At 44.4% G+C, this 14,590-nt stretch overlaps 1 protein-coding gene across 2 annotated transcripts in view; it reads left to right on the forward strand.

The window, feature by feature from the left end:
* Nucleotides 1–2,661: 2,661 nt before the first annotated feature.
* CFAP251 (cilia and flagella associated protein 251) overlaps nucleotides 2,662–14,590 on the forward strand; it is a 62,044-nt gene continuing 50,115 nt past the window's right edge. Inside the window, exons 1-5 of one of the 2 annotated variants that reach the window (XM_066603294.1) lie at nucleotides 2,662–2,713; nucleotides 8,683–8,934; nucleotides 11,183–11,491; nucleotides 11,687–11,827; nucleotides 13,764–13,873. In XM_066603294.1, the coding sequence (XP_066459391.1) occupies nucleotides 8,689–8,934; nucleotides 11,183–11,491; nucleotides 11,687–11,827; nucleotides 13,764–13,873 (806 nt within the window). In that variant the 5' untranslated portion in view covers nucleotides 2,662–2,713; nucleotides 8,683–8,688. Of the gene's footprint in view, nucleotides 2,714–3,099; nucleotides 3,118–8,682; nucleotides 8,935–11,182; nucleotides 11,492–11,686; nucleotides 11,828–13,763; nucleotides 13,874–14,590 lie in introns of those variants that run through there. The other variant, XM_066603295.1, reaches the window with a different exon arrangement.

The following is a 14,590-nucleotide window of genomic DNA, read 5'->3' on the forward strand; positions in this document are numbered from 1 at the left end:
TGTTGTTTAAAACTATTAGGGTGGTTTCACAAGGGCAATAAAATCGTGCAATTTTTGTACTTTGGGAGAGGGAGGAAAAAAGCGGATTTATGAAACCAATGATTTGCAATGGTTTCCTTTCCATTAGGGCTTTTACCCACTTGCGTTTTTGTTCGCTGCCATTTCGCTCCCTTTTTTTCCCCAAATGTCAATGGGACTTTCTAATGTTAAAATCGCATCGCACAAAAATCGCAAGTTTGCGTTGCTGCGATTTTTGTGCGATGCGATTTTAACATTAGAAAGTCCCATTGACATTTGGGAAAAAAGACGCTAGTGGGTAAACGCCCTAAGTGATACTTTTAGTGATGCGATGTTGCAAGATCCAAAAATCGCGGCATGCTCTATCTTTCAGCGATGTGCGTTTTTTGTTTCTTTTTTTTTCAAATCTCCCATGTTTCCCTTTAGAGTCTCCTTTTTATCACATCGCGATGCAATGCGTTTTAGCATTAGAAAGTCACATTGACTTTCTCAATAAAAAAATTATGCAATTTTATCTTGGGTGGCAGCGAAGCGGGATTATTCTAAGAAAAAAAGCATAGCTAATGCTCAAAAATCACGGGAACAAAGAAATTATTTTGCCACAATTTTCTCGCAGCAAAATCGTGATCGCCTGTGTGGAACTAGGCTTAAAAAAATATTTGAAGCTAAACAAAAAAATTTCCAACATTTTGCTAGCGTCCGGCCACACTTTTGTAACAGTTTGAGAGTTACAAGCTGGAGACCAGAGTGCTGGAGCAAAAGGAAAACAAGTACAATTTGGTTATGTAGTTTATTAGCACGGACCTCTGACTGCCATTAGATGAGAGCAATGCATGAACTTCGTGGTCCAAATCCGCAGCATTTGCACAATAAAGAGAGCAAGCTTGTAAATCCAAATCCTGATCGTCTGTTGTGGATTTCTTCCCATTTCTCCTTGTATTGTACATTTTTGCAGCTTTTTAGCTCCCATTCTCCAGCAATTCCAGGATGTGTGAACATACCCTAACCTCAATGTAACGGCTCAAAAGGAAGGCCGCCCAGAACTAAATGCCGTTATCAACAGGACAGACATTTGCTGATGCAAGTAGGTTTATTAAAGGGATTTTCCGCTATAAATTTATATTATGAGACAACAAAAAGTCAGATCCCAGGGCCTTCCACCTATCCCAAAGATGAATGCGCCGTTCCTCCTGGAGATGTAAGTATCTATCCATTGACCTAAATGGGACATGTGGAATAACCGCAGTGAGGTGGGTCTCACACGGCCTTAGTACACTGCAGGCGGAGCGCAAGGCGGCACACAGCTAGTACGCTGCATGCAGCCAATCGCCATGCACTATGTTGGCGTGTATGCAAGCGTAAAGCCAAGATATAACATGCTGTGATGTTTCTTGCATGTGTATTTTGCGCAATATGTGTGAGCGGCAACATCAGAGCCTATGGGAGATTGGTATAGCGCAATATGTGCACAAAACCCGCATGCGTAATACGCTGTTAACACATGCTCGTGTGAGCCTGTCCTAACCTGTAGCCAGATTAAAATGGTGTGACTAAGAGAGAAATCTAAGGTCCTCCAGCGTAACACTTATTACTGGAGGTTACAGAGCCCTGTGGTAGGGCAGGGATACAGCTTATAGCACACTGTATACACCCTGTACTGTATATACCTCACACTGATGTGCAAATGTATATACTACCAGTGTGAAGTATACACCATATACACATTTATTACTGGAGGTTACAGAGCCCTGTGGTAGGTCAGGGATACAGCTTACAGCAGCACACTGTATACACCCCGTACTATATATATATATGCCTCACACCGATGTGGATATGTATATACTACCAGTGTGGAGCATACAGCATAACACTTATTGCTGGAGGTTACTGAGCCCTGTGGTAGGTCAGGGATACAGCTTATAGCACACTGTATACACCTCGTACTATATATACCTCACACTGATGTGGATATGTATATACTACCAGTGTGGAGTATACAGCATAACACTTATTGCTGGAGGTTACTGAGCCCTGTGGTAGGTCAGGGATACAGCTTATAGCACACTGTATACACCTCGTACTATATATACCTCACACTGATGTGGATATGTATATACTACCAGTGTGGAGTATACAGCATAACACTTATTGCTGGAGGTTACTGAGCCCTGTGGTAGGTCAGGGATACAGCTTATAGCACACTGTATACACCTCGTACTATATATGCCTCAGACTGATGTGGATATGTATATACTACAAGTGTGGAGTATACAGCATAACACTTATTGCTGGAGGTTACTGAGCCCTATAGTAGGTGAGGGATACAGCTTATAGCACACTGTATACACCCCGTACTACATATGCCTCACACTGATGTAGATATGTATATACTACCAGTGTGCATATTAACTTTTTTCCACAACAGCTCTGCCCTATTCAGCAATACCAGCAACCTGGATGGTTGTTTGGTGAATTAGCCAACCCAAACAGCCAATCAGGTTGCTGGAATTGTGAATCAGCCCAAACAACCAATCAGATTGCTGGAATTGCTGAATAGGGCAGAAGTCTAGTGGAAAATGTTAACATGCGTGCAGGAATTACTGGCGGAGCGCTGACTTCCGTGTCGCTATGGGAACGCAGTATGGTTTACTCGTCGGTTGCTAGGTAACTGTAGTGGCGGCCCGTGTCCCCGGCTGTAAGTATACGGACTATGGTAGAGATCTGCTGTGATGAGAGAGGCCGTATATTGTGGTTGTGGATGGCAGCTAACAGCCATCATCATTTAGGGTCTTTTCCATCTGTCGGCCCGATATAACCGCGGCCGATCTACACGCCCCGCAGGGATCTACTGAGGGCGACAAACGATCGTACTCTGTCAAAACATTTTCAGCTCTGCTACATTTTTTTTTTTTACTATTGGTTAAAACTGATTTTCTTAATTTTTTCTGCAAGGGAATCAGATGGCAGGGATGGGAATGATTCTCCATCATGTATATTATTCCGATTGTTGTTGATATGTTCCCTCATAGCAACCGGAACATATCGAAATATCGGTCGGATCGGGAGTGTCAATACCTTTTTCCTCTATTACTGAATTGGGTAATTATAAACACCACTCATGTTTTTGGTGTAAATGATAAAGACTTATTACTTTTTGTGTAATGAGATGAATGGCTTCAGTCCTTCATCCAACATGTTACGAAGCGGACACATTGACTTCAGCGGTTCGTTCTCATCAGCGGTTTTCTTGCGAGTGAAAAAAGATATGATTTGAGGCTTCAACAGACCAACATATGCGCAAATACAATGGAAGATTGCGCATTGCAATGGAGCGTATTTGCGCTTGAACAAGGGTTGTCCGCAGGGCCACACGCTCCCCCTTCTATGTAACACACACCTGCCTTTGATCGTGCACAAGAATTGCATGTGAGAAACACGCTCACGGGAAGGAACCCATTAAAATTAATGTGTTCACTTTTTCCCATTTTACAGGCGCAATGTTTATGTGCGCAAATCCGTGCGCAAACATGTTTGTCTATTTAGGTCCTAACCTACTTTTTAGCGTGTTACGCAGAAAGCTGCCATAGGTAAAAAAAAGTAAGTTCTCATGTCCACGGACAGGTTGGATTCCACATGCGGATTTCTGTAGCGGGAGATCTGCGGAAACTATTTTAAATTGCTTGCAGAAGATCGCAGGTACAATGTTTTTTTCCACGCAGGTGTACGTGGATGCACTGCGGATCATCTGCGCAGGAAAAAAACACAACCCCACCTCCCAGTTTTTTCCCCACCTCCCTGATTGATTTTCACCTTAAAATCCGCACCCATTGACTTCAATGGAAGCCGTCCGCACAGAATCCGCACTGAAATGGAGCGTGCTGCGATTTGTTTTCCGCATCAAATGATCTGTAAATCAAATCCGTTTGCTTTAATTCAGTTGTGGACGCCAATGCTTCCTTATGGACACTTTGAATTGCGGATCTTCTGCGCGGATTCCGCAAATCAAATCCTCCAGTGGACATGAGGTCTAAGGGGATGGGTATGACACTGGACAACCCTTGTTCGTGCGCCAATAAGCTTCGTTACTGCCAGCATATACATTCAGCTATTGAAGCTCTTAGGAAATAAACAGACGGGCGTAATTTTGTCCCGTTATGCGGGTGTGAAAATCACGGCCGCATAACGGGACAAAACAAAACCATTGTGCTGACTTTAATGGTTTCATTTTCAATATTGGGAGTCTCGCGCTTTAATACGACCCAAGAGAAAGATAAGGCAGGACATATCTTCCCACTTTTTTTTAAAACTTGCCCGCGCACGAGTGTGGAGTTTGAATAGTCAAAAAAAAAAAACCAACTGGTTCATGCACTAAGATGCTCTGTAGTGGAGAGCATATTAGCGCATGCCCTGTGCGTTTTTGCCCTTAGTGTGCTTTTAGGCCGGTTTCACACGGCCAACATCCTTGCACGAGATTTGTCTGTTGTGAGACGCACAAATATGAACCCCATTCTTTTGAATGGGGTCATACACATGAGCAATGCGGGAAAAAAATAGCGGCATGTCCTATCTTTGGGCGCACATTGTTTTCAAAGGGCTCGGTGGTAGATAATGGTGCGTTTTGTGCTGCAAATTTTGGTGCATATGATGGGGCAGTTTATGAAGCAGATTCGTAGCATATTTCACCCTTACTGCTGTTTTTTTTTTTTGTGCGACTGAAATGCGCAGGAAACTACACCCGTGTGAACAAACCAACTGAAATCAATGGGTTCTAATCACCGCGTATAGCATGTGCAACATTTGCCTGCACAAATACGCCCGTGTGAAGCCGGCCTAAAGGTATGTTCAAACATAGAATTTTCCACACAGAATCCTGTAAATGCGTGGCAGACATCTGCAGCTATTCTGATACGGTTTTTGTTGCGGATCCACAGGTGGATTTAAAAAGTCAGTGGGCAAAATCCATGTGCGGAATTTTCTATACATCTCTGTGCGGATCCACGGAAAGAGGCGACATGTCACTTTTTCATGCAGATCTAGGCAAAAATGCGTTGGAAATTACGTACATGGTTTTTGCCAATTGACTGGGATAAATTTGCGCGCAGAGTCACAAGAAAAAACGCAGCATAATAGCCACAGCAGTTTTACAGGCGGATCCTGTGTGGAAAATTCTGTGGCGGAATACACCGTGTGAACGTAATACCATTAGGGTTCCTTCAGAAACCGCTTGATCGCTGTGGTCATTCTGCAACGGAAAACCTACAGCAATTATGTTCACATGAGCATATTTTTTTCACACAATGTACGTTCACGTGAAAAAATATGTGAAATGACCTACATTTTGCGCACCGCAAGAGCCCATTGAAATCAATAAGCTTGGGTAAATGCGCACATCATACATAGAAAACCTGCATATAGGTGTGTATTTTTTGTGTGCTCAAACTTAAATGAGCTGGCAAAAGACGTGGGGGAAAGCGCAATTTTGTTGTGCAGACATGCAGCATATTTACACGTTCAAAATGTGCTTACACCCATGTGATCCCGGCCATAAGGCTTAAACACACGGGCGCATGCGTAAATACGCTCGCCGCTACGGAGCATCTTTGCGCATGAACCCGGTAAAATTCTTTTTTTTCTTTTACAGTTCAAATTTCATGCTATTGCACGCAAGTTTAAAAAAAGCAGGATGATGGGTTCTAGCTTATCTTTTCTCGTGCGTAGTAATATGGTTTACTTTCATCAAGTTTTGCAGCTGTGATTTTCACGGTCGTAAAACATGAAGAAATCACACCCATGTGTATGTGAAGGAGATTTTAGCAATACTGTAAATGCACATGTGGAATTTTCTCTGGAATTCTCGGAGCGAAAATTGCGCAATATTTCTTTTGTGTGCGAAGACAGACTAAAGGCCCATTTACATGCAAATACAATCTTTCAAACGATTGAAAGATTGACAGTTTTATAGATCCTTTTGCATCAAGGGTTAATGGACACTAATGTCCATTACACGTTATCTGCTTCATTTGCGTGTAAAAGGGCCTTTGGGAGCTGTTTGCAGAGCACAGCATGTGGTCTGAGCGCTGCACACCGTTCCATTGTTCTAGCACGGGTTGCAGAATACAATGTAATCTCCGTCTCCCGTGCAGAACACAGCATGCAGTCCTTGTTATCTCTTTCCGGCTAAGGGTGGCTTCACACGAGCGTGTGTTTGCGCATACATAGTACCCCTGAATGCGCAAAAACACGCGTGTATGCAGGTGCGCATTGCCTTTAATGGAGCTGCGGCTGCTGCAGATGTGACGGGTGCAGCAGGGAATTCTTTATTCCCCGCGGGGATGAAGAAAACATCTACTGCATGTGGCAAATGTGTTCTTCATCCCCGCGGGGGACACGGCAGCGGCAGACAGGTAAGTATATATATATAATATTTTTTTTTTTTTAAATTTTTTTTACACGAGAATGGTTGTTTTTCAGGGAAGGGCTTATATTTAAATCTCTTCCCTGAAAAACAATTATGGGGTGCTGGCAGACCATTGCCTTCAATGGGGCCGCCGGCAGCAGACACCGCTCCATTGAAGGCAATGCGTGCATTCCCTATGGTGCATGCATGTCCTATCTTTACAGACGCAAGGCCCTAAAACACGGACACGTGAACACACCATAGGGAATGTATTGGTTGTAATAGACACGCGTTTTTGTGCGCGCGTATGCATGCACTAAAACACGCTCGTGTGAAGCCACCCTCAGCGATGGTTTTTAGCTCACCTTAAAATCATCATTCCGCCAAAGAGTGAACAATGGCATTGTATGAATTGATTTTGAGCGATAATCGTTATGTGTAAATAGGCCATAAGGGTATGTTCACATGTAGTGGATATTGGTGCACATCAGCACCAAAATCAGCAGTATAGTTTGCACTGCAGATTTTAGTGCAGATGTCATATTCCACATTTGCTGCAGATTTGGATGCAGTTTTTGACGTGGATACGCAGCAGATTTCGCCCTTTCAAATTTGAGGACTGGAGTCTGCTGTGGCTCCACATCAAGATCTGCTCCACTGGTGCGGTTTTTGATGTGGAATTTGATATGGACTTTCATGCAAATTTTCCGGTTCAGATCCTGCACCAAGTGGTGTCAGGCTTTTCACAGATTTGTCTCATTGCAAAGGGTGAAGCACTGGCGTAACTATAGGGGATGCAGGGGATGCGGTTGCACCCGGGCCCAGGAGCCTTAGGGGGCCCATAAGGCTTCTGTTCTCCATATACGGAGCCCAGTACTATGAATAAAGCATTATAGTTGGGGGCCCCGTTACAGATTTTGCATAAGGGCCCAGGAGCTTCAAGTTATGCCTCTGCATGAAGGGGTTAAGAGAAGTTGGGGGGCCCCAAGATAAACTTTTGCACCCGTGCCCATGAGCCTTTAGCTACGCCCCTGGGGTGAAGTCCCATGAAAATCTGCTGCTGTGGATTTAAAATCTGCAATGTATGTGAATTTCCATCCTGATTTCCTTCAGAGTTTTTGCACAGTGTGTGGATGAGGTAGTGGGTACTGTAAATGCTAAAGATTTTCCATGTGGCACATTCTACAAGGAAAGTCCGCAGTATATCCACCTGATAGGAGCATACCCTAAGACAATATATAGTGACTAATAATTATTAGGAGATTATTGTACCAGTGTTTCTGGTGGCGCAGTGCGCCACACAGCTCTGCTACATGCACGTCACACACACAGCACTGCTACATATGTTGTTCATCCCATACAGCGGGCATCAGAAGCAGCACATCACTGGAGATGAAGGACCTGTGATGACATCACCATCATGCTCCACCCCTAATCACATGACTGACACTCATCCTGAGTGAAAGACATACATGCTCTGCCCCTTATCACATGATGGTGAAATCATCACAGGTCCTGCGTCCTTGTGCAGATTACGGGTGGACTACAAACCCTCTGTGGCCTGAGTTGCTATGGAATACTAGCGAACACGTAGCTGGACAGCAGCCGTGTGCGTACAGGACCTATGATGATGTCACCATCATGTGATCAGGGACGGAGCATGTAAGTCACTCACAAACTCACTTACTACTCACTCACACACGGACGGACAAGTCAGCCTTAGGCCGCCTGCAGACGGCCGGGTCGGATCCGGCTGCGAGAATTCTTGCAGCCGGACCCAACCCGGGCGCCTGCAGAGAGCAGCGCGGACCTCACCCGCTCCGGCTCTTTCATGTGCCGGCTGCTGGGTAGCCGGGGCATGCGCAGAGCGGAGCTGGCGACCGGTGAGTGGCGTTTCTGTGCAGGGCTCGCAGAATTAGAGCATGCCGCGGTTTGTTTTCTGAGTGGGATTTCGCGCAGACAAACCGCGGCCGTCTGCATAGCATTGCGTATTGTAATGCAATCCTATGCAGGCGTGTACGGGCGGAAATTCTGCGGGGAATCCAGCCGCGGAATTTCACCCGTCTGCAGGCGGCCTTAGTATTTTGATGGCGCTGTACTGGAGCTGCAAAGAGTCTCATATCTTATTTGAAGGGGAAAAACTATCCAAATTGTGGCATGTTAGTCCTTCATTAGACACATACACCTAAAAATATTATAGAAAGTATTTTATTTTATGCAAACTTAAATAACGAGAATTCCACTTATAATAATATAATTAAACGCAGTGCAAGATGTCTGCAGGCAACGCTGATCTACAAGAAGTGTCCTTGAATGCTGATGACCAAGATGTCCCACTTCAAGTTTATGAAGAGGAAGCAGTAAACTATAATGAAGATCAGACAATCTCTTCAACCGCTGGGCCTTCTCAGAGACCGCTCCCTGAAGCCACTAATGGAGACTTCAAAGAGGAAGAAAATGGGCCAATAACTAAAGAAGAGAGTCCTGCTAATGCTTCGCATGAAGAAATGTTTCATGATGTAAGAATCAAGAAAGCCGTAGAGGTAGAAATAGCAGATGACATACAGTACTGAGTGTACTTGGAGACACCCGTCAGATATATTGGAAATGTTACTGGAAAATAGTTGTGCCTGGTTTAGACCATTTGAATTGATCTGTATATAGTGAATGTTGCATTGGCTGATCTTAAATCAAAATGATCGGGTTGATCTGCATTACAAGCTGTTAGCCTCAGGCTACCTTCACACAAGTGAGCGCGATATCGGGCTGAGAAACCCAGCCCTATTTCACGCTTGTCAATGTGCGTTTTACCTGCAGATGTGAAGCGTTTTTCATGCATTGACATTTCGGAATCGCCGTGTGTCTGACAATGGAAGCCGTTCGTGCGACTCCCGCACGAAAATAGAACATGCTGGGATTCTTCCTCTGCGAGCAGAAATCGTAAGTGATTTCCGCTCGTGTGCGTGGAATCATTTTACATTGCATGCTATGGACGGACATTGCTGCGGAATCCCGCAGCAAAAACCGCCCGTGTGCATCGGGCTTAAGGCCGGGCTCACATAACCATGTTGGATTCCACATGTGGAAGGCCCGCATGCGGCTGCAAGCCCGGCCAGTGACCCTGCGTACTGCGTGTAATTGTATTGCGTATGACTGTGTACTCACGCATGCAGTCATGCGCAGTGCAGCTTTTCTTTTTTATGTTTGTATTTCCCGCGCCATCACTTAGTGATGACGCTGGTGCCCACAGCCCATGCGTAATGTAATTGCGCATGGGCTACGGGTATATCCACAACTATAGAGGCTCTATGGTCGCGGATTCCGCTGTAAAATAGAACACATTTTATTTTCTGTGAGCAGATTACGAAATTCCAACCCACTAATGTAAGTGGAATTGTGAACTCCCATGTATTTGATCAAACTGTGTATTACCGCGGATCATACGGTCACGGAATGTGCAATTTAAATCTGGTCATGCGAGACTGGCCCAAAGGTCCAGGGCAGTGAGTTCTGCAGAATAGGAGCAGCACGTGAGAAGTAATGCACATGGGGTGAGAGGATGTGATAAGGGAGGATGAAAGCTAATGCTTTCTCATGTGCTTGGGTGGATTTTGGTTTTATAAGATATTGGGGGAGGCCATCTTCCATAGGGGAAATTAATAGAGATAAGCGAATGTGCTCACTAAGAGCAATTACTTGAACATGTATCGCATTTTTCGAGTACCTGCCTACTCGGGCAAAAAGATTCGGGGGGCGCGGGGCACTGGGTTGGAGCACTGGGGGCACTGGGGGCACTCACCCCCGGCGCCCCCTGAATCTTTTCGCCCGATTAGGCAGTTACTCGAAAAGTAATTGCTCTAAACGAGCACGTTCGCTCAGCTCTAGAAATTAACCATTACACAGTACCGACTGAAACCAGCTGACTATCCGTGTATGTATAATGCACTGACATGGTACATGTCTATACTGCCACTACAGTTTGGGATGCTCTTTTGTAGCTGCCTTCTGTACTACTTGATAGATGAGGGTGCTTAACGGGATCCATCGGTAGCTGTAGTAACTCAAATTTTCTTTTCTGCGTAAATTTAAGATTATTTTAAAAGGTTAAATAGATTGTGGAGTAAGTAGGTATCAGATTAGTCTGTACAAATTAACAGCAGTTAGCAGGTGGATATTGGATCGCACGTGCGGGAAAACACCCAAAGCATGCTCCATTTTGTGCGGGTCTCCTGCACGGACGGCTCCCGCTGCTTCCATTGAAGCCTATGGAAGCCGTCTGGTCCCGCGGCACTTCCGCAGCTGTATTTGTGCTGTGCCGCGGGAAAGCAGAAGATCAAAAGAAAAAAAAAATGTGCACAGTGCATGTGTGCGGCACACCGCCGGCGTGCCGAGCACATCCGCTGGGCCTAAGAAAGAAAATTCGGCTGCGACGGAGGGGAGATCTGCAGCGTCCGGAGTGGTGAGTATAATCGATTTTATGAGGCCTCATATGTGCGGGAAAGGAGGGACCCGCTGCGGGATTCTGCATGGAGAATCCGTGCAGACCCGAATTTCCCTGTGGGCATGAGGCCTAGGCTGTAGATGCACGGTTCAGCTGTGCACATATGGCCTGTCCATGGCGGCCACTGGCCGCATGATTTTGCTGGTAAATCGTGTGGCTACAGGGGCTGCAGGTGGGAGTGGTTTGGCCGTATACAATGTTTAATGATAAAAACATGTTACCTTATTTATTCACTTTTATCATTGCTTCTTTGTTGAATATTGTAGCACGCCGTTACAGATGAAGAAACTTCACAGCAAGGAAAGGATGAATTCGAGGCTGCGCAGGAATTGGGTGGGAGCTCTGACAATTACCTTGCGCAGGAATTGGGTGGGAGCTCTGACAATTACCTTACAGAGAGCCAGTGGTCAGGTGAAATCAATAATTGTATCTCACTTTCTGATGATGTGAATGACAAAGATTATGCAGAAGAAGCGGTCCTAGAGGTCTCCGCCGCGGAAGACTCACTTGTCTACACTGCCACACCAAGGACCGTGTTTGAAGATGACAGCTCAACTTCTACAGCTAAACCTCTTGTGAGTGATAGGACTGGCAGGTCTTGTTCTTACCCCTACGTGGCTATGGATAGGGCTCTGTTAGATCCTCCATGATGGGCTTTGGGTTCCTTTCATCTAAATCATAACCTGCATATTTTAGATTACTTGCCATGCACTAAATGTATACGATATGTATATGTAATACTAATGGCTGCTGTGTTTTGCTTTGTGCAGAATCTAGCATGGTCTTTCGGCATGAATAGCAACATCCCAGTTTTTAATCTTCACGATGAAGCGCATCAAGTGGTTGTGTATGTGTGCGCTCATACTGCCGTAATCCATGATTTCACTCTGAACCGTCAGCGCCATCTACAGGTAAGAGGAAGATATTTCATGCAATATCTCACACCCTGCTGTTTGCAAAAGAATTGTATTGTGCAGATTATAAGGAATATTATTTTTTATCTATAAACATAGATGAAAATTGACACCTGTCCCTGTTACAGAGTCGTAATACGGACGTGCTACAGATCGCAGTACAACTGTATTTTATGAGTATTTGATCTGTATTTGCCTCCGTATATTTTTTTTCTTCTTCTTAAAAAAAAAAAAAAAAAAAAGGGCATGCTGCCTTTAAAAACATAAAAAAGGTAAAAATGTCTGTGAAAAGTACGGCCATGTGAATAGATACATAAAGTTTAGAGATGAGCGAACCTACTTGGACACGCCCCTTTTTCGCCCGAGTGCCGCGATTTTCGAGTACTTCCGTACTTGGGTGAAAAGATTCGGGGGGCGCCGTGGGTGAGTGGGGGGTTGCAGCGGAGAGTGGGGGGGGGGGGAGAGAGAGAGAGAGCTCCCCCCTGTTCCCCGCTGCTCCCCCCGGCTCCGCCATGCCTCCCCCCGCCCCCCGGCGTCCCCCGAATCTTTTCACCCGAGTACGGAAGTACTCAAAAATCGCGGTGCTCGATCGAGTAATTACTCAAAACGAGTAGATTCGCTCATCTCTAATAAAGTTACATTAATTCCATTTTACATTCTGCCAAACATGCTAAATTCCGCTCTTCTGAAACCGGCTTGAGGATAGTTTCTGACAAGTGCATGAAGACACATCTGTAATATGAATTCATACTATGGGCGTGTTTCAAAAGACATTACATCCGTATGTCATCAATTTTTCATCCATAGTTGCCTCCGGATTTTTATCATTTTCTATTGTGCAAATACTGATGTGTATTTACCCAATAGAAATGAATACAAATATGGAGGCAAATATGCAAAAAAATAGATCATGCTGCATTTTCATAAAATGTCCACAATAAATACTGCTTTGTGAATAGCCCTATAGATTTACATTAAAGCCCTATAGATATACACTAATTCTGTATAATGACCCCCTCAGTTTGCACCTAATACAAAGAAAAAATAAGCTTGTCTCAAAGCGGCCTAATAATTTTTTTAGCATTTTGTCTTCTGCTTCCAAAACTAATAGGGCATTTATCTCAAATAATCCACTTGTGTTCCTCATGTCTGCTCCCTGCTTTTACCATATGCTCTCACAACTATACCATATGCTCCGTGCCTACTGTGCGGACTGAGGTTTTGGAATAAAATATTGCAGTTTGTAAACTCTGTCATGAAAATGAGAATTGCTGTGAAACCAGAACATCTGATATTTTCATATCAACCAAATCTGGACACTACGTCTGATTATAAATATTTGATAGTGGGTGGGATGTTGCTTTGTAATAGAAATAAAAATATAGGTGCTGCAACCAAACAGTCTGACCCTATACAACATGTTGGAATTTCGGGTTAATTGTATAATTTCGTTAAGATATGGTCTGATGGTTCCTAGTGTTCTGTTATCCTTTGCTGGTGGCATATTGACTACCAGAAAATACATAGACAACACAGACTTTTATATTGCCAGCTATAGGCTGGTGATAGAGGAGCGTATTCCATGCTGTATTTAGCATCTGTAATATGGACGGGTGTCCTGGCCTGCCCGCGGGTGTCCTGACCCAAATTCTGAGCATCATAGGATTCTATGATGCTTATAGCTCGGCTCAGGAAATCTGCGGCCATTCCAGGACACCAATATTTTTTCACTGCTATTTTTTTTTTTTAAAACTCTGTATGTGCTACTTTTCTCCGTATTTCATTAAAACTACACTCATTATAGTCTATGAAAAGTGATTAAAATACGGATGCAAGTGTATGTCATCAGTATTGTCATCAATATTTGATCTGTGTTTACCTCCATATTTGTATACGGGCAGAGTTTGATGTCTATACCTGTATTTACCTCTAGGGTCACTGTAGCTGCATCTCCTGCTTGTGTGTTAGTGAGGACAGGCGATGGATTGCTACTGGTGACCAAGGGTCAGAAAGTCTCATCATTGTATGGGATTCATTTTCTGGGTAAGTAAAGCTGCTTTGTCTCATTATTGTACAGAACATCTTACATCATATAAATGGAATTTATGCAAATCTCACTTGGAAAATCCATAATTCAGACACAATTCTACATTAAATCAGCAGCAAAGTCTACACAGAATCCAGCATCAATCCAAAATTTAAAAATCAATTCTTTATCGAAAGCCGCATTAAAAGTCCAATATGCATATGAATCAAAAACCTGCACATTGGACTTTTAATGCGCCTTTTAATAAGGTATGTGCAATTGCGCACGATTCAGCACAACATATTTGCGCAGTGAACACAGTTTGATGGGGTACATTTACACGTGTATCAGCGCACAGTACTGTCATTTTTGCACACGCAGGCCCAGTTCACGTGTGAGACACACACCTTCTGTGATTTAAAAGGCTATTTAACCTAATGAGGTACAGATTAGAGATGAGCGAGTATACTCGCTAAGGCATATTACTCGAGCGAGTAGTGCCTTAGCCGAGTATCTCCCCGCTCGTCTCTAAAGATTTGGGGGCCGGCACCGGTGACAGGTAAGTTGCGGCGGGGAGCGGGGGGAAGAGGGGGAGAGAGAGATCTCCCCTCAGTTCCTCCCCGCTCTCCCCTGCCGCTCCCTGGCCCCCGCCGGCCCCCGAATCTTTAGAGACGAGCAGGGAGATACTCGGCTAAGGCACTACATGCCACATGCACCTCAGAAATATTGCTAAA

Source organism: Eleutherodactylus coqui, chromosome 5 (assembly GCF_035609145.1).
Source record: "Eleutherodactylus coqui strain aEleCoq1 chromosome 5, aEleCoq1.hap1, whole genome shotgun sequence".
Classification (NCBI taxonomy): domain Eukaryota; kingdom Metazoa; phylum Chordata; class Amphibia; order Anura; family Eleutherodactylidae; genus Eleutherodactylus; species Eleutherodactylus coqui.